At 52.4% G+C, this 21787-nt stretch overlaps 10 protein-coding genes across 10 annotated transcripts; 6 read left to right on the forward strand and 4 right to left on the reverse strand.

The window, feature by feature from the left end:
• Positions 1-214: 214 nt before the first annotated feature.
• On the forward strand, positions 215-508 carry K460DRAFT_400250 (uncharacterized protein; the record flags this gene model as incomplete). Its single annotated transcript, XM_040936308.1, has 2 exons — positions 215-367; positions 416-508. The coding sequence occupies 2 exons, from the start codon at positions 215-217 to the stop codon at positions 506-508; spliced, it is 246 nt and encodes an 81-aa protein (XP_040792733.1).
• A 1069-nt stretch (positions 509-1577) lies between these two features.
• K460DRAFT_400251 (uncharacterized protein) lies at positions 1578-2693 on the forward strand (the record flags this gene model as incomplete). The annotated part of the gene is made up of 1 exon (XM_040936309.1): positions 1578-2693. The coding sequence occupies one exon, from the start codon at positions 1578-1580 to the stop codon at positions 2691-2693; it is 1116 nt and encodes a 371-aa protein (XP_040792734.1).
• A 319-nt stretch (positions 2694-3012) lies between these two features.
• Positions 3013-4409, reverse strand: K460DRAFT_11469 (NAD(P)-binding protein). The gene is made up of 2 exons (XM_040926577.1): positions 3777-4409; positions 3013-3725 (listed from the first exon to the last, which is right to left on the reverse strand). Exons 1-2 carry the CDS (start codon positions 3960-3962, stop codon positions 3078-3080), a joined length of 834 nt encoding a protein of 277 aa, XP_040792735.1. The 5' UTR covers positions 3963-4409; the 3' UTR covers positions 3013-3077.
• On the reverse strand, positions 4270-6268 carry K460DRAFT_360999 (GroES-like protein). Its single transcript, XM_040932376.1, has 5 exons — positions 5787-6268; positions 5063-5733; positions 4847-4870; positions 4693-4798; positions 4270-4646 (listed from the first exon to the last, which is right to left on the reverse strand). Exons 1-5 carry the CDS (start codon positions 5935-5937, stop codon positions 4507-4509), a joined length of 1092 nt encoding a protein of 363 aa, XP_040792736.1. The 5' UTR covers positions 5938-6268; the 3' UTR covers positions 4270-4506.
• A 202-nt stretch (positions 6269-6470) lies between these two features.
• On the forward strand, positions 6471-7937 carry K460DRAFT_275246 (uncharacterized protein; the record flags this gene model as incomplete). The annotated part of the gene is made up of 2 exons (XM_040928024.1): positions 6471-6614; positions 6693-7937. The coding sequence occupies 2 exons, from the start codon at positions 6471-6473 to the stop codon at positions 7935-7937; spliced, it is 1389 nt and encodes a 462-aa protein (XP_040792737.1).
• Positions 7938-9504: 1567 nt separating this feature from the next.
• Positions 9505-11931, reverse strand: K460DRAFT_381983 (uncharacterized protein; the record flags this gene model as incomplete). Its single annotated transcript, XM_040935386.1, has 5 exons — positions 11828-11931; positions 11595-11760; positions 11430-11541; positions 9714-11374; positions 9505-9683 (listed from the first exon to the last, which is right to left on the reverse strand). Exons 1-5 carry the CDS (start codon positions 11834-11836, stop codon positions 9505-9507), a joined length of 2127 nt encoding a protein of 708 aa, XP_040792738.1. The 5' UTR covers positions 11837-11931.
• K460DRAFT_11417 (uncharacterized protein) lies at positions 11900-12566 on the forward strand. Its single transcript, XM_040926575.1, has one exon. It carries the CDS (start codon positions 11979-11981, stop codon positions 12336-12338), a length of 360 nt encoding a protein of 119 aa, XP_040792739.1. The 5' UTR covers positions 11900-11978; the 3' UTR covers positions 12339-12566.
• A 228-nt stretch (positions 12567-12794) lies between these two features.
• Positions 12795-16285, forward strand: K460DRAFT_372513 (ARM repeat-containing protein; the record flags this gene model as incomplete). The annotated part of the gene is made up of 3 exons (XM_040934515.1): positions 12795-12840; positions 12890-15206; positions 15400-16285. The coding sequence occupies 3 exons, from the start codon at positions 12795-12797 to the stop codon at positions 16283-16285; spliced, it is 3249 nt and encodes a 1082-aa protein (XP_040792740.1).
• Positions 16286-16584: 299 nt separating this feature from the next.
• Positions 16585-21065, forward strand: K460DRAFT_11450 (multidrug efflux transporter AcrB transmembrane domain-containing protein). Its single transcript, XM_040926576.1, has 2 exons — positions 16585-20559; positions 20630-21065. The coding sequence occupies exons 1-2, from the start codon at positions 16942-16944 to the stop codon at positions 20837-20839; spliced, it is 3828 nt and encodes a 1275-aa protein (XP_040792741.1). The 5' UTR covers positions 16585-16941; the 3' UTR covers positions 20840-21065.
• Positions 21066-21291: 226 nt separating this feature from the next.
• K460DRAFT_411924 (uncharacterized protein) lies at positions 21292-21786 on the reverse strand (the record flags this gene model as incomplete). Its single annotated transcript, XM_040937508.1, has 1 exon — positions 21292-21786. One exon carries the CDS (start codon positions 21784-21786, stop codon positions 21292-21294), a length of 495 nt encoding a protein of 164 aa, XP_040792742.1.
• Between the last annotated feature and the right edge of the window lies 1 nt (position 21787).

A 21787-nucleotide genomic window follows, 5' to 3' on the forward strand; every position in this document is an offset into this window, starting at 1 on the left:
GACGTGCCGACATTCGACGGTTTGCGGTTGGGCGCCAACAGAGTAAGCCTGTTGGAGCTTGCAATTTGATCAAGCTTGCAAGAAATCCAGTTCTATGCGGGGAATACTAGATCTGGGGTGAGTGGATAACGTATTCAAGGCTCTCGACTTGGACATTAGTGTACGTGCAATTCTTGACACGCGAAGCGATTCGCGAAGCGACACGGATACTGCAATGGGTAGCCTTGGAGGACATTGGCCTACAGAGATCGGTGTGTGTGATGAAGAAAGCATCGACGACGTTATCGAACAATGGAGTGATCGCTTCGTGGAAATTGTCTGGGTAAATGCGCCTCTCCATAGTGCCCTCGACATGGTGCACCTGACGGTGAGTAATTTGACCAGTTCACATATGAGCGAGTGCTAATCTACATAGTATGGAAATCAAGCCGGCGTAGACGCTCTATACTCGCATGCTGCACTCCTCGTAACTATACCCGCCCTTACGAGTGATGAGACGGAGGAATGAAGGACAACCCCATCAGCATCGACTAGACATAGGTTTTGCCTCATGTGGTCAGTCCGAGGCGATTGGAGCCCGTTCTTTCTGGGTCTTTCATCACACTCATTGGGATTGACCTCATCGCTCACGATGCTACGCCTACGCCGGATGGAGTAGGCCCATATTGCCAAACTGAAACTTCTACCACGAAATGTGAGTGAAAGTGTAGGATCCATCGAACAGAGCTTTGAAAAGCTTCGTTTTTGATACCATAGTTCACCGTTGGCTTGACCAATTCTGAAAACAGTAACATAATCACGAACCTCCATGCACTTAAAATTAGTCTAGAAATGAACCATGGCTCAATAAGTACTCTTGAGACGCAAGGCCATTATAAAAGAAATCATTAGACGTTTTGCGTGTAGCAATTTTCAGTATACATTGGGAAAGTACCACAGAAGTGCGTTCACATGCAATACTAACGCCTGGTATTGGCGCCTCTCTTACCCGCTACGTCATTCATTTCCCCCATGCTGTCGACATTGACCTAGCAACACCGGACACTGCATCAAGTAATTTCCTATTTGGTCTAGCGTCAGAATGCACCAGTGGTTATACGTCAAAGGGAAAGCTCGCAAACAACGCACAATGTGTACATAACGACCTCCTCCGCAGCCAGTTCTCTCGACCCAGCACACTGCGACTATACCTCGTCAACCTGACGATTTCCAAGCCCGTGGCCAACCAAACCTATACATAATCTCTTTCGACCCTACTTCTTCAAAACATACGCACTACTACCGTCACGCTTACTATTCATCTACGCGACTACATAGCTCACGCCGTCGGTCTCGTCTTATTTGTTCACAACGTGCGAAACGCTTTCTTACAAAGCGCCAATTATACCTTCACAACGTACAACGTATATCTTCACTACGTACAAAGTATATTTTCACAACGTACGTAGTTACCTCACAAGGTGAGCTTCTTATCGTCCCCTAAAGTACTTAATCACTAAATCCCACCGAGTTTCGAATTATATTAACTCAATCTCTAACCAAATTTACAGCAATCAATCACTAGCATATCCATCGACATGTCCAACGATTTCAACAAGAAGATGAAGGGTCTGAAAGACCATAAGAAGGTACAGAAGGCGAAGCAAACTGCTAAACGCGTTGCTGCTGCTGAGAAGAACAAGCCGAAGAAAGCCACGGAAGTTATCTTGGATGTGTCTTCAACCCAGATCTTCGACATCCATGCACACCGTAAAGCCCTCGAGTCTGCGCTCTACAACAACATGGAGACTCCCAACCAGATGCTGGCACGTCTGAATTTTGCGGCTCCTGCCGATGCTGAGTTCCATCAGGACATCGGAGTTGAAGATGATATCGCTGGTCTAGAGGATCTAGATGGTCTCGACATTGATGACTCGTCATCGCGTATCAAGTGCCTTGACGATAACGGCTTTGAGATTATCTTGGACGTTCTGGCTGTACGAACACTCACTGAGAACGAAATCTGCTCCACCCCAATCACACCCAAGACATGCACGGTGGAGACGAAAGAGAAGGAAGTTACAATCGACCAACTCTTCACTATGGTCTCTAGCACTGGTGCCAAGAAGGTGGGCACATCTCACCCAACCAGCTCACGCACTCTTGAGTCAATCGAGACGCAACAAGCAGTTCAGTGCTTTCGTCACGGGCATACCATCTCCATCGAGCAGCTCTTCTCCGTTGCATCTAGCACCAATAGCAAGGTTATTCACAACCTGAGCTCCAACAGCTCATTGAATCCGAAGGCCAACACGTTCGTTCCTTTCGTTACTCTTCCCAACGGTGATCCTGCCATCATTAGCATGAAGGTAAAAGAGCGCAGAGACAATGTCAAGGAATCGGAGAACAATGTCACCCGCGATATAAACTCGCTATCGGTGTACACCACATCGGATACATCTTCCAACAAGCTGAAGCGTATGCTGGGCATCGAGTCTTCCGGCAACTCGGCTTCTAGTAGCGCGAAGCATAGTCGAGCTTCCTCCTATTTCGAAGACCGAGTGTGCACGCCACTCACACATCACTCTACTTCGCCAGTACGAGTTGGTAGTGGTTATATTTTCCCTGGCATCCACTGGTCCTGCCCAGATGCCGACCTTATGCGAAAGCTTGCCAATCATATGGGCTTGGGCATCAATATGCTTGCAGCGTAAGATTGGCGATGTGACCATTGCACCGATTTCTATATTTCATATTCATTTCCCTGGGGCCATTTTGAGTTTTGCGAAATAGCATATACGGGTTTGGATCTTCACATTGCGATGCATGGATGGATGGGCGTTATGAGCCGCGGTTTGAAAAAAATCCAGTAGCAGCAACTATATTTGTCTTTCTCATTGGTTTCCATGGTACAGATGTCGAATCAAGGTGGTTAGTAACAGTTAATAAGACCTTGATTCAGCTTTAATGAGTTCCTTGGTACTTATTTGGGTTGACGACCTCGTACAAACATTGTATATGGAAACAAAATTAAACTTGTCAAACAGTAATCAGCAGCTACATTCAATTCCAATTCCACATAAACTGTTAACTGATCTCTAGAAGTTCCCTGCATTTATAGTGAATCCGCCATCAATGAACAAATTCTGCGCATTAACCAAGCTCATCCTCGGCAGACTCAGAAGCACGACAACATCTCCCACCTCCTCTAACGTTGCATTTCTCCCTTGCCTATTTGTTAACCCTCGCCACAGTGTCTTCCATGCTTCGTTCGCTTCCTCGTCCTCGCCCATCTCTACCAGCTTTGTCGGCAGGAACCCAGGGGACACGGCGTTGACGCGGATGTTATGTGTCCGGCCTTCGAGAGCAGCTGCCTTGGTAATTCCGTGGCATGCATGTTTTGAAGCCGTGTACGCTACCGTTCCAGCTACGCTGAATAGACTATTTACACTGGCGCAGTTCACTATCGAACCCTGTTGAGGAACGCGGCCTTCCTCGATGCCGTCGATCGAAGCCTGCTTCATCATCTGGCGCATCTCATACTTTGTGGCGACGAGCATACCAGTGGAGTTTACGTCTTGCGTCTTCTGCCACTCGGGTAGGGAAATCTCGGATATGGGGTCTCTGGGTCCGAGGATGCCGGCGAAGTTGGCTGCGTAGTCTATGCGGCCGAATTTTTCGACTGCTTGTTGAACGGCCTGCTCCACGTCCGCCTCTTTTGTTACATCGGCACGGATGCGAAGGCACTTTAGAGAGTTAGCATACTATTAAGAAAATTGAGTGAGCGACGACCTTACCTCAGTCCCATATTCCTCGACGTTTTTCTGTCCTTCAGCAAACGTCTGCTCGTCTTGGATATCCACAAGCACCACGCCTCTTGCTCCTTCTTTGGCAAATGACACAGCGACCGCGTTTCCGAGACCTCGTGCTCCGCCTATGATGAAAGCCACACCAGGGGCTAGAGGGCCTGAACGTTTCGACATGATGTTGGAGAGCGTTGAAGTGAAGTAGTCAGTTGATGTTTTCAAGGCAATACGAAAAGCTAATTCAAAAGGCAATGATTACTTATAAGGGGGGATCTGTGTTGTTACCCCTCAGCGGCCCTTTATTTTCCCGCAGCTTACATGTGTCAGCGGTATGCTAATGTCTACGCCCGGCATTAGTTCTCATTGTTATTATATTTTAGGTAGTTAGGAAGCGCAGAGTCTCGCAATTGGGTGTAGGACTCGCATGGACAGTTAAAAAAAGGGAAGAGGCGTCAGTGTATAGTTGAAACAGACTTTAGAATACGCCCCTCCGAGATGACGGAAAGTTAGCTGAGCTGTGTCATACAAGAGGCAGGTGCCAGAAGCCACTTCTGTTGATGCACTTATAAGTACTACTACCTCTTCGAGCTATCATTAGCTAGCTTGACTGAAAGAACGCCCGACCCAGGCTGCACTTCTCATTGCCTGCTTACAGCGGTTCCAAGACGGGTTTGAAACACATAGGAGTGTGTAAGATATGCCTCCTAGAGTCTTGTACAAATTAAACCATCGACTTATCAGGAGTCACTAGGATCTTGATATGCTGATCCTTGTTCGTTACCAATTCATCGAAGCCTTTCTTCGATATGTCATCGATGTGAATGCGACTAGTTACCATGAGCTCAATTCCCTTGAATTTGCCTAGATGCTGTTAATCCAGAACCATATTTTCAATTATGGAACTAACCTGCAACAAAGGCATCAGTTGTATCATTGAAGTCTTTGTCGTTATAGGCTAGACTGCACTTTGTCGTAATCTCTTTTGACATGAGTGGGTAAAATGGCATGACCATCTGCGAGATTTTAGTCTCGCGAGTACGTAGGTGTCCCAGTACACTTACCGGCGTCGGCCATAGAGCTACGTTCTACCACGCGGTGAAATTAGTGTATGCTCCTATAAGAGGTAGTGTCTCGAGCTTTGTGAAGCCAATGCTACAGAGCAAGGTTTAGGAACAAGATTGACATACCTATAGCAAGTTAGCAAGTGTTGATGAAAGAATAGGTACATGTTCAAAGCTGTCCGAAGACAGTAGGCACATTATACCGCGTAGACTTGCCATATATGTTCCCTGGAATCGCAGTGCATCCATACCTGCGCCCATGCCATTTTGAATGCCCGCGCAATCGAAAACAGTATCGACACCCTCGCCTCTAGTGAGGTCACGACACTTATCGCCAACATCGTCCTTGATTGGATTGAACACTGCATCTGCAACCGTTTTGTTTTGAGCAGCACGTGAGTCCGTCGGTTCTGAAACGTAGATCTGCTTGCACCCAAGGGACCGAAGGACGAAGATGTGTGCGATGCCCACGGGCCCGCCTCCTAGGATCAGGGCGGATTTGTTCGTCCAGTCCGGTACCCCACATAACGAAATTGCGTGCCATGCCACAGCCAGGGGCTCGATTAGTGCAGCCAGACTCAAGTCTACAGAGTCAGGGAGCGGATAGCATAGCTTCGCATCGATCGCAACGGTTTCTGAGAAGCCGCCGCCGGTCCCTGAGAGGCCTTTGAAGCCTCCTGTAGTGCATCCTTGGGTACCGCCAGTATTACATCGAGAGCACTTGCTGCAGTAGATGCGCGGGTCGACCATGACTGCCTGGCCCGAGGTCAGGCTTGAACCGGAGGGGGCGCTGATGACGCGCCCGCAAAATTCATGGCCCATGGTGATGGGGATGTGCTCTCCTGTGATGGCGTGTGGGCGTTCCTTGGTCGGAATGGTGAGGGGCCCTTTGGCAAGGTCAGCTGAAGTCTAGCAGAAGGCGTCAGCACTGAGTGTGTACCGTGAAGGTATTCGTGCAGATCACTACCGCAGATGCCGCACCACTCGATGGCAACGAGCGCTTCGTGATCTTTTGGTTGAGGCTTTGCTATTTCGACGACGCGAATGTCCCGCTGACCGAAGAACTGTGCTGCTTTCATGGTGGATGTCATGTTTGTCTAAGAAGCGTCAAAGCGAAAGAGAGTTGAAGAACGGTCGATGGCAAAGCAGTGGAATGATCAAAGTCTTCATATAAAAGCATAGCTTGACTCGATTCTACGAAGTCAGCAATGAATAGGACCTAGCAACACAACCAAGTCCACGCGGCCTATCACGGTAGTTGTAGTAGGACCGACAGAAGTGGAGGCGCGTGGAGGCGGGCGTGGGTATTTAAGCTTCGTGCATGGTGCGCAGTATGAAGGGCGGACAGGCGGTGGATTTCATTTTGAACAAAAGCAACAGGAGATGTGTCATGACCTGAAGTCGTCTCCTCGAGGTACAGATGGTACGGAAAGAAAGATACGACGATATGGCAGGCATTACGCAGGGGTGTAGACAAAGTGCGGGGAGTTCGAATCTAGGGCGGAGCTTTGACCTTTCCCGCAGATAATTTGACCACATGTTTCAACATCACATCTCCAGCCCACATCAGTTACACAATCACACTATTTTTCCCGCTTATTATAACACTACAGCTCGTTAAATCATGTTACAATCACGATGGGCGCCCAAGGCCGAATCGGCGACAGAGCCAACGGCACCAACCGAGACGCAAGAGGCCGCAGTATCGAATGCGCCCACACAGCCAGAGCCAGAGCCAGAGCCAATACTAGCCAGTTACGCTCCTCCAGTAAGTCTAGCACCATACTTCAGACGACCTCTTTGAGACCATCTCATACTGCAACATACATATTAACATCACGACTAGCCCGCTACCATGTCATATGACCCCGCCTATGATGATCCGTCAATAGACCCATTCGCTCAGACTGCAAGCACCGACGACCTCTTCTTCGACGACGATATCATACCCATAGCCGAACCCGTCGTTGAGCAAAGCCCTCTAGCACTGCACGCATCTGCAGCCGAATTCATCCCCGAAGACATCCAGCCTCCAACTGCGCCTCAATCGCACCTGCCACCTCATACACCCAGAGAGCCCAGAAACACGGAAAGAGGAGGTCGCGGCCGTGGACGAGGAAGGGGCCGAGGTCGTGGTCGCGGTGGCCACAATACAGACATCCGAGAAGAAGGGGAGAAGAAGACACACAGCGAGACACCAAAAGAAGCAGAGCCCTCGCCGGCAGCGGCCAACGCCTCGACTTCCGAGGCCACAGAGTCGCCAGCCACGTCATCTACTCCCACAGATCCCAAGGAGAAGCCTATACACTCTGTCCGTGGCGACAGAACGTTGACTGGCGGTGCTGCACGCACGCGTCTCACTGAAGCACAATTGAATACCAAGCTTGCGAATATGCGCTCCAAAAACGAGGCCTTGCAGACTGCCCACGCTCGTGCAGAAGCTGACCTGGCCAAATTCGAGGCTCGCGAAGCCGTGTTGAAAAAACAGGACGTGGAACGCAAGAAGGTTCTCGCTGAAAAGCAGAAGGCAGAGCGCCAGAACCGCCAGCAGATGATGGGTGAGCGCGAGAAGAACAGGCTGCGGAAGCTCAATGCGCAAGGGGGCAGAGAGTGGGATTTTGAGAAGGAGGAAGGCTTCTCGGGTACTGGGGAAGAAAGGCAGCGGGGTGCGGCAAGAGGAGCTCATGGTGGCATTGCGCCTTCAAGGCCAGCCGACAGCGGATTCGCCGGCGAGCAGACTGAGGAATTCGGTTCATCACAGTCTTATCGCGGAAGAGGCAGAGGTCGAGGCGGTCGAGGTGGCAGAGGTGGACGGGGCGACCACGATGGATCGAGACAGCCAGAGCACAAGAAGCGTCAAGACCAGCAACCGCCTTCTGCAACAGACTTCCCCGAACTACCTTCCTCGGCCGCTCCAGCCGCACCAAAGGATACCGATACACCCAAGGTCCTTGACTTCCCGATCAGGGGCAAGACTTCGGAAACCAAGAACAGCGAAGAAGATCGACCTAGCATCAAGAAGCAGGAGTCTTTTGGCTTACCATCGCCCCTGGAGAAAGGCCGCAGCTGGGCTGATGAGGTGGGCTCGTAGGATGGCTCACAACCAATGGTAAAGAGGGTGGCTCCACAGGCGGATGACGTCGAGTGGACGCTAGAGCTTGGTTACGATGGGGATGATGAGAAAAACTAATCGTCGAAGAGTCGTCCGAAAAGGTCGGTTCGGAGGGGTAGATCACGAGGAGAGGCCAAGGTCAAATCTTCACAACACTTGTACGCGATGGCTTAGAGACGGACAAAGAGGAATAGTTTAATCCCGTGTCTTTAATGGTTCGAAGCAAGCCTGAAGAATCTGATGAGACATCGTGGACAAACAAACACATGCGCCCGGCCTAGAGTGTGGGATGGACCGAATGGCACAGTGCATACTATGACGCATTCTCAGGCTGAACAATCGCATCGTATTAAGCTCTGTCTGGGTCACTCGAGTGAGTTCAACGTCTAACGGAACATGATGATCTCGAGAACTTGGGAACCTCCCAAGCATATATATAACACCATCAAGAACTGTTTAAAGAAGAAGTCGATAAACATGGCTATAATGATAGCGGTCACCCGAATCAGCTATGAGTGTAGGCTTGACAAGGGAATTTCGAAATTATGATTAGAATGAGCTAGGCAAGGACGTGGTGTAGGAAGCAAGTTCACTACTCGACCCATGTTGTAGGAGGAAGGAAACGTTGCAAGTCGTTTTATTCGGAATATTTTTATATCATGCTTTGGCATATTGCGACTTGGTGTAGTGTAGCGAGACTAGACTTGAAACACCCTTCTGTGTAAAAAGACTATCAATACAGAGAGAATACGTATAAGCATGAAAATGAAGTTGGTACCGGGAACATACATGATCAGCACCTAACTCGTTCTAGCCGCAAACCCGTTCTTCAATTCATTAGCAACGTTCACCTATTCTCAACGCCCTCACTTTCCCCGGGCTTGGATACGGCAATCTCATGCCTCTGCAGTGAGATAATCACTCTCCTATATCGCACAGGCGTCGCAGCCAGGCATGCCAGCGCACCCAACAACTTCCCGAACATCTCTGTATTTTGCGTTCCAAACACGTATGGAGGGCTTGGTTGGGACTTTTGTCACCCTGTCGACAACAAAAGTGATAAAATCGATGCATTACCTCTGGTGCCAAACAACAAATCCAATGACTAGATCTGATGTCGAGAACAGTTCACCGCGCATACATGCATAATCAATAAACAAAAAATTGGCCTCTATGGGTTTTCGACATTACAATACATACATGCTACTCTGACAAAACCGCAGTATCCTATCGTGATCCAATCAAATGGAAATGGATCACATGTAACTGACTCCCAAGCTATATACGCTGCTGAGCAAGCCACAAGAGGACACCGAAAACCACGCCAACCACCTTTTCGCTTCTACCAAGAGTACGAAGAAAAGAAACACGACATGCGCCCGCTTGAAGTCGTCGTCTTGAACGAACATGGAAATAGCTAATGTGGATAGCAGACGACGGTAGAAGACATGTTAAGGCCCTTTAGCGCGCGCCCTGCTCTTACATTAGCAGAGACCGGAGAAGGGGTATCAGAGTAGATTAGGGTGTAGGGATGCGGTCATGCTTCTTATGACTCGCCTCCCGTTGATGCTGCAGGAGCACCTTCGCCCGCTCCACCTCTGAAGGATCCCCTTCCACCGCGGCCTCCACGACCACCTCGCTCGCCGCCACGACCACCGCGCTCGCCACCTCGGCCGCCACGAAGTCCACCGCGACCACCACGTCCTCCTTCGCTGTCCGAGGCGCCTCCGCTCCTGTAGCCGCCGCTCTGGACACCGCCGCGGGTGCTAGCTTGCCAGCTGCCGGCACCGTACCTAGGGGCGTTGTTGGGACGCTCGTTGTAGATCTTGACAGTTTGCTTCTCTGGGCCACCTCGAGCATTCCTAACATCATCAGAAACGCGGCGGAGTGCGCCTTGCATATCGGCTGGGGTGGCAAAGTGGGCGACGAAGAAGTGCTTAATCTTCTCCATCTTCTCGATCTTCGACCTGTCCTCCTCAGCAAGTAGACTCTTTGCTTCGTCCTCGTCTTTCACGCCAGCGATGAAGAGCCCCTTGCTCTCCTTGCGCTCGACTGGCTCCCTGGGCGCTGGCGAGGCAGGACCTTTCTCTGGCGCAGCAGTGCCATTAGGCTTCACTTCGCTTGGGATGGCCTTCTCAGCGGCGGCATTGGCAGGCGCGTTGTTAGTGGATGTGCTCGGCTGTGGGGTAGCGGCCTTGACAGGGTCTTTGGACGCAGCGGCAGGAGCAGGAGAAGGACCTGTCCGTGTAGGCTGGCCAGGCTTGATCTGCTGTTGCTGTTGAGGAACTGGTGGGGTTGCGACAGCTGGGCGGGGTTGTTGGGGAGTGTGTGATGGAGGACCGCGAGGACCTCCTGGGGCTGGGGATGGTTGACCAGCAGGGCTAGGAACGGTGGCAGGAGGACCAGTGGTAGCGTTGGCCGCGGTGGGCTGAGTCTGCCCGGGCGCAAGCTTACCACCACGGTGTGCGAAGTTGAAACCCTGGGCCCTCATCTCGGTACCGATTCTACCATTGTCAATGTCTAAGACAAGCCATCCGTAAGCGGCATCTGCCAGGTTGAAGTTCCACATATTCTTGAAAGCGCTCTCGTCGATGACGCCACTCTGAGGACCGGGAGCCGGGCCACCAAAGGGGTTGCCGCCATTTGCGACGGTGGGCATCTTGTTGACGATGTCGAGGGCTAGCGCAAGCAGCCGCTGTTGTGAATCACTGTCCGCGACTGCGGGCTCAACCTCTGTCTTGACCGTGTCCCAGACATCGTTAAAGGAAGCTTTTGAGGCAGCAAGCTTGCCACGGTAATGGTCGAGCGTGGGATTGACACTGAACTCGTTGTACGAGCTGCCGTAGCGGAAATGCAGACCAGCCGAGACAGAGAAGTCTGCCTTCAGCGTGACGGACAGTTGGTTGAGCAGGCCTTCACGTGCGGGTGAAGCGTGTGTGACGAATATGCGGGTCTCGGTGGGATCGTATACGCGATTTGCCGTGTCAACGAGCTCTCCCATCTGCAGCAGCGTGGTCCACATGGTGCCTTGGCCACCTGCAATCGTGGTCCTGCCCTCGCCGTTGTCGAACAGCTTGTGCATGACCACTGCGCCACCAAGACCTAGTAGTCGTAGCTTGACGCCGCCCACATCCAGCAGCCGTGAGTGCGCCTCGTCGATGATGTGCAGATTGTCTACCTTGTATTCGCCGGACCGCAGCTTCTCCAGGACCTGCACATCTTCACATGCACCCCACACAGTGTATACGGGCACATTCAGTGTATAGGTCTTGTTGAGAAAGAGGGGCAGCTCTGAGAGGGGCAGGTGCTCCCGTGCGAAACGTTCCTTGACGGGCGGTTGCGGCGGCGCGGAGGCGATGGAGCGCTTGACGTTATCAGAGAGTAGGGGCGAGTACTGCGCGACGTGCTTGAGTGTCCTACGCCAGTCAGCCTTGTTCGATTTCATCACTGCAGCTGCGTGTATCAACGCACTTTTCGGCGATGCGATCGAGCGAGCGGTCATCGTAGAAGCCAAAGTCGCCAGTGTGGATGATGTAGTTTGCCCGTGCGTCTGCGGCGAGCTGGTTGAGCGATTGCAGGTTTCCTGTCCCAGGTTAGTCGAGTAGGCCAAATTGTGAATAGTGGTCATGTTCTCACCTCGTACGTCCGCGACGCAGAGCACCCTGACGCTGCCTTGCTGGATCACGCGGCCTTGATTGGGGAGCAGCGGAACGGCTCCAGGCGCAGGCCCGGATGGAGCGCCAGAAACACCACCATTAGGGAGGTAGCTGCCGGGATACGGGCGCGGCTGGTTGGGAGCTTGCTGGAGGTAGTCAATATGGGGAGCCTGGAAAGCAGGATATTGGAAGTCGAGGGATGCTAGGACATACTGAAGCCATGGAGTCGCAGGCGGAGAGTTCAAACGGAGATGCCAGAGGTGGAATACGGGGGACGTGAGCTGTGGGCTGCGGTGAGATGGGGTAATGTGGAGTTGGGCGTAGAAGAAGTAGTGGTAGGTAGAGAAGCCCCTCGGTTTTGGTGATGGCAGCGGCGAGTTTGTGCTGTTCCAACGTTGCTCCTGCTGTTTTTGCTACCAGCTGGCCGCACAGATCACCCACTAGCGCCTTCTATCAACACTGGACCTGTCTCGACTTTCATGTCTCTCCTGTCCTCCTCTGCCATCGGCTACCAAGTGTATCTATTCACTGTCTTCTCGTCGTCAAGCATCTCCTGATCTACCACACTCTACCATCCTCCTACGCACCTAGCCACGGTTCGTCTCCGATTCGGTCTCACTGTCCAAGCATGCAAGGAACAACGCGCGTTGGATTCGCAACCTACATCTCAAGCATGGTGCCAGTTGTCTTTCCACGACACGGCGTCGAAGACGAAAGTCCTTGATCCTCTGTTGTAGCTTCTCCGCTATGTTGGGACACCAACCGTACTTCAAATGTACGAGACAGGGAGGGTCACCAGAGCCATGGCTGTCCGCAGGCCATTGTCCCTTCAAATGGACGAGACCCTGGTGCCTTGGCTGGCGTGTTTTAGACAGCTGGACTCATCGTCTCCTACAATTACAATACAAACTGCCACTGTATTGCCGGGCACTTGGAGTATTGTCCTCCTAAAGCACCATTCATTGGCTGGGGTGTTGGCCGTGTTTTCGTCCTCTGCAGGCTAAACCATTTCGGGTCAGACCCTGCGAGGCGCCAACTTTTTTTCGAATCTTCCCCACCTCGGTGTCCAGCACACTCCTTCTTCTTCCACAATTGTCAAAAAATTCTGGTCTTTCGCTGTTCTGCGACTGATCTCCCAAGGCTTGCCTTTTACATTACATCTACTGTAAAAGCAACCGCCATGGACGAGCAACAGTTCGTGCAGTTGCTCGAGGGCCTTCTGCAGCGTAAGTTTTCCCTCACTCGCCTCGAAGCCTCCATCCTAACATTACCCAGCCGACACCGAGCGTGTCAAGACTGCTACCTCCACTCTTAACAAGAACTACTACAACTCCCCCGCCTCCCTCAATGCCCTTCTTCAGATCCTTTGTGGGCACCCCAAGTCTGAGCTTCGCCAGCTGGCCGCTGTCGAAGCGAGGAAGCTTGTGACGAAGCACTGGGCGGATCTGCCTGCGGACCAGAAGAGCTCTCTCCGCAACCAGCTGTTCCAGTTCACTCTGAACGAGGATGTTACCCTAACTCGGCACTCGGCTGCCCGCGTGATCGCCGCTATTGCCGCACACGATTTTGAGGAGGGAGAGTGGGCCGATTTACCTGGCTATCTACACCAGGCCGCTACAAGCCCGACAGCCCGACACCGTGAGGTTGGAACATACATCATCTGGACAACGGTGGAGTCGGTCGGTGACGCTTTCCCCGGAAAGCCAGCCGACCTATACAAGCTCTTCAGCACTACCATTCAAGACCCTGAGAGTGTAGAGGTCAGGATCAACACACTTCTGGGTCTGAGTCGATTGGCCATGCTTCTGGAGCCTGAAGAGGATCCAAAGTCGGTTGCTCTGTTCCAGGATTCCATTCCTGCCATGGTGACCGTTTTGAAGGCCACTGTGGACGAGGGCGATGAGGACCGCGCAATGCAGGCCTTTGAAGTCTTCCAGACCCTTCTTGCTTGCGATTCTGCTCTTCTGGCGAAGCACTTCGGCGACCTCGTCAAGTTTATGCTTGAGCTTGCGTCGAGCACGAGCGTCGAGGACGACTACAGGTCTCAGGCTCTTGCATTCCTCATGCAGTGCGTTCGCTTCAAGAAGTTGAAGGTTCAGGCTTTGAGGATCGGTGAGGAGCTGACTCTCAAGGCTCTGCATATCGTCACCGAGTTGGGCGACCTGTCCAGCGAGGATGAGGACGTCACACCAGCTCGCTCCGCTCTTGGCCTCCTCGACATTCTCGCCTCCAGCTTGCCTCCTAGCCAGGTCGTCATTCCCCTCCTCAAGAACCTTGGTAACTACTTCACATCGCAAAACCCCGACTATCGCCAGGCTGGTATCTTGGCCTTGGGCATGTGCGTAGAGGGTGCACCCGACTTCATTGCTACCCAACTCAACGAGATTCTGCCCATGGTCCTGCACCTGCTTGAAGATCCGGAGCTCAAGGTCCGAGCTGCCGCACTAAACGGTGTTGCTCGTTTGGCCGATGACCTGGCCGAGGACGTTGGCAAGGAGCATGCCCGACTCATCCCCGCCATGATCAAGAACTTTGATCTTGCTGCCAGCACTATACAGAACGCGGAAGATGAGCGTAATCTTTCCATCATCCGAGGTAGCTGCCACGCCATCGACTCACTCATCGAGGGACTTGAACCAGAGGATGCTGGCAAGTATGTGCCAGAGCTGGTTCCCCGCTTCAGCAAACTTTTCCATCATGAGGACTTGAAGGTCAAGAGCGCAGCCATCGGCGCCGTTGGCTCCATTGCCTCTGCTTCTGAGAAGGCTTTCCTCCCGTACTTTGAGCAGACCATGAACGCTCTGTCACCGTACGTTAGGGTCAAGGACAGCCAGGATGAGCTTGATCTGCGTGGCGTCACTTGTGATGCCATGGGCAAGCTTGCCTCCGCTGTTGGCCCTGAGCCGTTCGAACCCTACGTGTTACCTCTTATGGAGGCTTCCGAAGAGGCCCTCCACTTGGATCATCCCCGCCTGCGCGAGACTAGCTATATTCTCTGGAGCACGATGGCAAAGGTGTATGAAGAGCAATTTGCCAAATACCTTCCTGGCGCGGTCAAGGGTCTACAGGACTGCCTTGAGCAAGAAGAGACTGGTCATGATGTCGAGCTTGGCGAAGAGGCTGCGGAATTAGCTGGCTCTGAGGTTATCATTCAGGGTCGCAAGATCAAGGTGGCTGCTGCTTCCGACGATGATGATGACAGCGACTTGAATGAGGCCGCTATGGATGAGGATGATGATGAAGACTGGGACGATCTCGAGGGTGTCTCTGCCGTTGCCATGGAGAAGGAGATTGCAGCAGAAGTCTACGGAGACATCATCACCCACACTCGCCGCGAATACATTCCATATCTCGAGACCACAGTCACAAAGCTGTTGGAGCTTGTAGATCATTCGTATGAAGGCATCCGTAAGGCTGCTCTTGGCACGCTATGGCGCACCTTTGCCTGCCTCTTCGGCATGGCTGAGGGCGATGGTATGGCAAAGTGGCAGCCTGGTCTTCCGCTGACAGTTGAGCCGCCTGAGGAGTTGAAGAAGCTCGGCAACCTTGTCATGACAGCGACTATGTCTGTCTGGCAAGATGAGATGGATCGGTACGTACACTCTTTTTGTGCCAAGCCCTACAACCCCACACTTGCCGAGATGACACATTCTTCGTTAATCCCAGCTCACTCCGATGCACAAAGTGCACTTGAGGTGAAAGCGAAATCACGTCTGAGCTTCTTTTCATTACCATTTGAAATAACGTCATGACTGTTCTTCAAGATTGTTACTGACATGGTCTAGGGGCACGGTTACCGATATCAACCGCGACGTTGCGGCTACTCTCAAGCTTTGTGGACCTGCTGCGCTCATGACTGAAAATGGCACTGTCGTTCCCGACATCTGCCAGCAGTTGCTTGCCGTCATCACGAAACGTCATCCGTGCCAGCAAGATATTGGCGATGAGGGCGAGGACGATATCCTTGATGAGTCATCTGAGTATGACTGGCTCGTCATTGAAACAGCGCTGGAAGTAGTCACATGCCTTTCGGTTGCTTTGGGCTCGCAGTTCACCGAGCTCTGGAAGATGTTCGAGAAGCCCATTGTCAAGTACGCCAGTAGCCAGGAGTCGACAGAGCGAAGCGCGGCTGTCGGAACCATTGCAGAGTGCGTCGGAAACATGGGTGCCGGCTGCACGCCGTACACGAGTTCCCTCCTGAAGCTCCTCCTTCACCGCCTCTCGGACGAGGACCCAGACACCAAGTCCAATGCCGTATATGGTATTGGGCTCCTATGCGAGATGACGACGAACGACGACGAGATCCTCAAGTCGTTGCCTACCATTTTCTCCAAGCTTGAGCCCCTTCTTGATGCGCGGGACCAGGCGCGCTTGCTTGACAACTCGGCAGGATGTGTTAGCAGATTCATCTCGAAGCATCCCAGCAAGCTCCCCATCTCCGAGGTTCTCCCCCGTCTCGTGCAACTCTTGCCGCTTCGCGAGGACTACGAGGAGAACAAGCCTGTGTTCGGCATGATTGTCAAGCTATACCAGCAGAATGAGCCGACGATCCAGCAGCTCACGCCCACATTGATGCCCATTTTCGAGCAGGTACTTGGATCGCCTGAGGAGCAGCTGGAGGATGAGACGCGCTCGCAGCTTGTCGAGCTTGTGCAGTATTTGCGCAAGTAGATGGTTTCTTGGTTTACATAGGAGCGAAGGATACCCGTCGGAAGACACTGGACAATTGACAAGGATGGAGGGATGGACGGTATAAGGACATATTGATACCACGGCTTTATGACACTAGATAGCATGACTGGACATTTGGCAATGAAACAAATGTTACAACACAGAAGACAGACAGACAGACAGATGGTTGGGCGCTTCGTATGCTTGTGTGGATGATGATGTGGTGTGGTGGTATGTGACCAGACGGGTTCCAGGCTTCGGCTGTGGCTTCCGGCGCGTGACGATCGCCGTGTTGGTTCCTGAGCGGCGCCAAGCAGTGACGTTGGGATGCTGCAGCAGCAAACAGCTGCCTGTCGCCGCGCGCGCCTCACGACCCACGACTCGACCACAGCACTGTGTCTGTGAACTGCGCCCATTCTTCGACACGACTCTAGCTGTAGCTATTCCATAACTTGCTATCTGTTATTCCCGCTTTCGTTTCTTCAATCATAGCTCTCCCCACTGCAAGACATAGCTGCACAGCTCCGCCCGCCACCTCGGCTCACCTCGTTCTCCACATCACCACGACGTGCTTTCAACATCTCGCACTTGCGGAATTGCTACGCGCAAACAATCGTATATCCACTCGTTACGCCGCTTAGGCGGGACCACGCGAGATGGTGCAGCGACACTCGCGAGGACCGAGGGTCACAACAGTAGGGTTGCTCGCCATTCTCGCCGGATCAGCGCTGGCTGGACCAGACCTCACATCCAAGCACGAGAAGGGAAGATGCGCAATACGAGGGCATTGTGGGAAGCAGGGCTTCTTCGGCTCAGACCTGCCGTGTCCGGATAACGGCCTGGCGAAAACACCAGATGACGACATTAGAAAGAAGCTGGTTGACATCTGCGGCGACCAGTGGTCAGACACAGACATATGCTGCGTCGAAGAGCAGCTTGACGCCCTCAAGACGAACCTCGACCGCGCTACCCCCATCATCAATGCCTGCCCAGCCTGCAAGGAGAACTTCTACAACCAGTTCTGCACATTCACCTGTTCGCCAGACCAGTCCACCTTCATCAACGTCACACGCACCGAACCGAAGGGAGACAAGTTTCTCGTCACAGAGCTAGACTATCTAGTGTCGGACGAGTACGCATCCACCTTCTACGACAGTTGCAAGGATGTCAAGTTTGGTGCTACAAACGGCAAAGCCATGGACTTCATTGGAGGCGGCGCGAAGAACTACACACAATTCCTTAAATTTCTAGGGGACAAGAAGTTCCTAGGATCTCCCTTCCAGATCAACTTCCCGCGGCCAGACGAGGCCCAGTTCCCGGACATGGAAGGCATGAACAAGCACGCGTACCCGTGCAACACGACCGACGAGCTATACCGATGCGCCTGTCTGGACTGCGGCGGAGCGTGTACCGAGCTTCCAGAAGTGCAAGAAGAAAAGCAGTGCCACGTTGGTCTTCTCCCCTGCCTCTCGTTCGCCGTCATCATCATCTATTCGTTCTTCCTTGCGCTACTGTGCACTGCTGTCGCTGGCCATGTCGCTTACCAGAATCATTCCAAGCACAAGAATGAGCGAATGCGTCTGTTGCAGGATTTGGAGCCAAGCGACGATGAGGATGAGGGTGACATTGTGCACAACGTCGGCATGCTCGACCGACCTACTAAGCACTACTTCATCAACACCTGGTGCGACCGCATGTTCAGTCGCCTTGGATACGTATGTGCTCGATTCCCAGTGATTACCATTGTCACGAGCGTTATTGTGGTCGCCCTAATGAGCTTGGGTTGGATGCGATTTGAGGTGGAAACCGATCCCGTCCGATTGTGGGTTTCACCAGACTCTGCTGCTGCTCAAGAGAAGGCTTTCTTCGATGAGAAGTTTGGGCCCTTTTTCCGTGCGGAGCAAGCCTTCCTTGTCAATGATACTTCGGGAGACTCCGGTCCTGTGCTAAGTTACGAGACTCTCGACTGGTGGTTCGGTGTCGAAAATCAGATTCAACGCCTCAAATCTTATGGAACCGGTGTAACCCTGGACCAAGTGTGCTTCAAGCCCATAGGAGATGCTTGCGTCGTTCAATCCATTTCTGGATATTTTCAGGGTGACTTTGCCAATGTATCGCCTCATAGCTGGCGGGAAGACCTCCAGGAATGCGTCGACAATCCAACACAGTGCTTGCCGGATTTCCAGCAGCCACTCGACCCTCATCTCCTCTTCGGTGGCGTCAACGAGAGTGTCTTGGATGCCAAGGCGCTCGTAGTCACATGGGTTGTGAAGAATCATCCCAAAGGCACTCCAGAAGAACAGCGCGCCATGGATTTCGAGAATGAGCTGAAAAATCACTTGCAGTTTGTTTCTGAGGATGCTAAGAAGCGAGGCCTGCGACTGAGTTTCAACACCGAAGTCAGTCTCGAGCAAGAACTGAACAAGAGCACCAACACAGATGCGAAGATCGTTGTGGTGAGCTACATCATCATGTTCCTGTATGCATCCCTTGCTCTCGGCTCTACAACGCTCACAGTACGGTCCGTTCTCCGCAATCCAGCCAATGCACTTGTACAGTCCAAGTTTATGTTGGGTATAGTCGGTATCCTCATTGTCCTCATGTCCGTTTCCGCTTCGGTCGGACTTTTCTCTGCTGCTGGCATCAAAGTTACCTTGATCATCGCCGAAGTCATTCCATTCCTGGTCTTAGCTGTCGGCGTCGACAACATCTTTCTGATCGTACACGAGTTTGAGCGTATCAACATCAGTCATCCTGAGGGTAGCATACCGGACCGCGTTTCGCGGGCTTTAGGTCGAATGGGCCCCTCGATCTTGCTCTCTGCCCTTACTGAAACTACAGCATTCGCTCTTGGGTGCGCTGTTGGAATGCCTGCTGTTCGCAACTTTGCTGCATATGCTGCTGGAGCCGTCTTTATCAACGCCATTCTTCAAGTCACCATGTTCATCGCTGTTCTCGCTCTCAATCAGCATCGCGTTGAGACAAATCGCGCCGATTGTTTCCCCTTCGTGCGTGTCGGGCGCGCAGATCCTGGCTATCTAGGTGGCGTGGGTCATGGCGCTGTTGAGGAGGGTGGACTACAGCGCTTCATCCGCAAGACATATGCGCCTGCCATCCTCGGGAAGAAAACTAAGGTCGGTATCATTGCCGTTTTCTTTGCTATTTTCACCGCAGGCATCGCTCTCTTCCCCAGGGTTGAGCTTGGTCTCGATCAACGTATTGCTATTCCTAGCGACTCGTACCTTATCCCTTACTTCAACGATCTTTACGACTACCTCGACGTCGGCCCACCAGTCTACTTTGTTACCAAAGATCTCAACGTTACTGAGCGGAAACCTCAAAAGGAGCTATGTGGTCGTTTTTCGACTTGCGACCAAGCCAGCTTAGCAAATATCATCGAAGCCGAACGCAAGAGACCCGAGGTCTCGCATCTTGCTGCCTCTGCGGCCAATTGGCTCGATGACTTCTTCCTATGGCTCAATCCACAAAACGAGAAGTGCTGCGTCGATAGCAAGGGCAACCCGTGCTTCAAAGATCGACAGCCACCATGGAACATGACTTTATCCGGCATGCCAGAAGGTGAGGAGTTCATCCATTACCTCGAACGCTGGGTCGAGGCCCCAACCACGGAAGAGTGCCCTCTTGGCGGAAAAGCCGCCTACTCAGACGCTCTCGTCATCGATTCGAAACATCTCACCATTCCAGCATCCCACTTCCGCACAGCGCACACCCCACTTCGTTCCCAGAAGGACTTTATTGCCGCTTATACGGCTGCCCGTCGCATTTCTCGAGAGATCTCGCAAGATGTGGAAACGGAGGTCTTCGCATATTCCAAGTTCTACATCTTCTTCGACCAGTACATATCCATCGTACGCCTAGCCGGCGCACTCATCGGCTCAGCCCTCGCTGCCGTTTTGGTAATCACCACTATTCTCCTCGGATCTCTCGCAACCGCACTTGTCGTAACACTAGTCGTCGGCATGACAGTGTCTGCCATCATAGGGTCCATGGCTATCTTGGGCGTCTCGCTAAACGCTGTCTCACTCGTTAATCTCATCATCTCCGTCGGTATCAGTGTTGAGTTCACAGCACATATTGCCCGCGCATTCACATTCCCTAGCCGCGCGACTATGGACAAGGCGCCACGGAATAGATTCCGTGGTCGCGACGCGCGAGCATGGACTGCGATGGTGAATGTAGCAAGTAGTGTTGTAAGCGGGATTACGATTACGAAGATTCTTGGTGTCGGGGTGTTGGCATTTACCAGGAGTAAAGTATGTACCCATCGCCAATTTTCAATCCATCTTACATCTTTTTCACAGAATATTAGCTAATCTTGACTAGATCTTCGAAATCTACTATTTCCGCGTTTGGGTCGCCCTCGTCCTCTGGGCTTCCACACACGCACTCATTCTCCTGCCCGTACTGCTCTCCCTCGTTGGAGGAAAAGGCTACGTCGATCCCGAAAGCGAAGGGGGTCTTGAACAGGATCTTAGGAATAGACAATACCCTGCACTCCTTGCGGATGATGAGGAGTACGATAGCGATGATTAGGAGTCAAGATCTGTTAGGGTGGTGGGACGGCTGTGGATCAGTGCGCGTGGCTGGTGCAGGATTCGATGGGCTATCTTACGTTTCAGGGTGAGGAGGTGGCTTGACAGTATGGATGGAACGCCGGCTCCAAGGGTGAGAAGGGTGCGGGTGGCAAGGGGAATTGACTCGAATATCGCTCTGCCAGGAGACAGGGGCTAGAAAGTCTCCTGATTCGTTCGCATATGTACATTTTCACTATCGGCTAAGAATGCATAATATTTCAAATGCTACCATACTTCCCGACTGCAGTTTGATTGCTATTCAACCCAATATTTACTAACGGGCTAGTTCAGGCACAAATCAAATCATGAAAACAGAGCTCACAACCCTAGAGCGCCCACGCGCGATATCCCATCGCTTCATCGGTACTTAGCCATCTCTTCCCAAATGCCACGTAGGGAGAAGTGAGTGCACTAGAGTGCCGGGAAATGGGTTGAGGGCGAAGACGTGGAGACGCGGAAAGAGCGCTCAGTCAGCATAGCCAGATACTCGTCGACATCTTCCTGTCGTACTTCCGTTCGGGCGGTTGAGCGTGAGACTGCAGGCACGTGTGCGGAGTTGGAAGCCAGCATGGTGTGATGCTTGTCCATGGCTTCTTGGTGGGCGAAGTCAACTTGTTCCTTGTTTCCCTCACCCGTCATCATGTCCTGCTTCCTCGTCGCTAACGCGTTCTCGCTGGATATGTCTGCTTCGTTGAATTGTGCGCCCGGCTGTGTGCCTTGTAGCTTCCAGTCTTCGACGCCGGCGAGGATGAGCAGTTGCTCGTCTAGCGTTGTGCCCTGTGGGAAATAGATCCATGCACTCGCTTCCTTGCTGTTCAGGTTGGTGTGCTGGAGGTGCTCGGCTACTTGGTTGACGACGTTGCTGCTGGACATCTCGGCGTCTTCTGTATGTGTCGGTTGAGACATT

Source organism: Cucurbitaria berberidis, assembly GCF_010015615.1.
Source record: "Cucurbitaria berberidis CBS 394.84 unplaced genomic scaffold K460scaffold_1, whole genome shotgun sequence".
Lineage (NCBI taxonomy): Eukaryota > Fungi > Ascomycota > Dothideomycetes > Pleosporales > Cucurbitariaceae > Cucurbitaria > Cucurbitaria berberidis.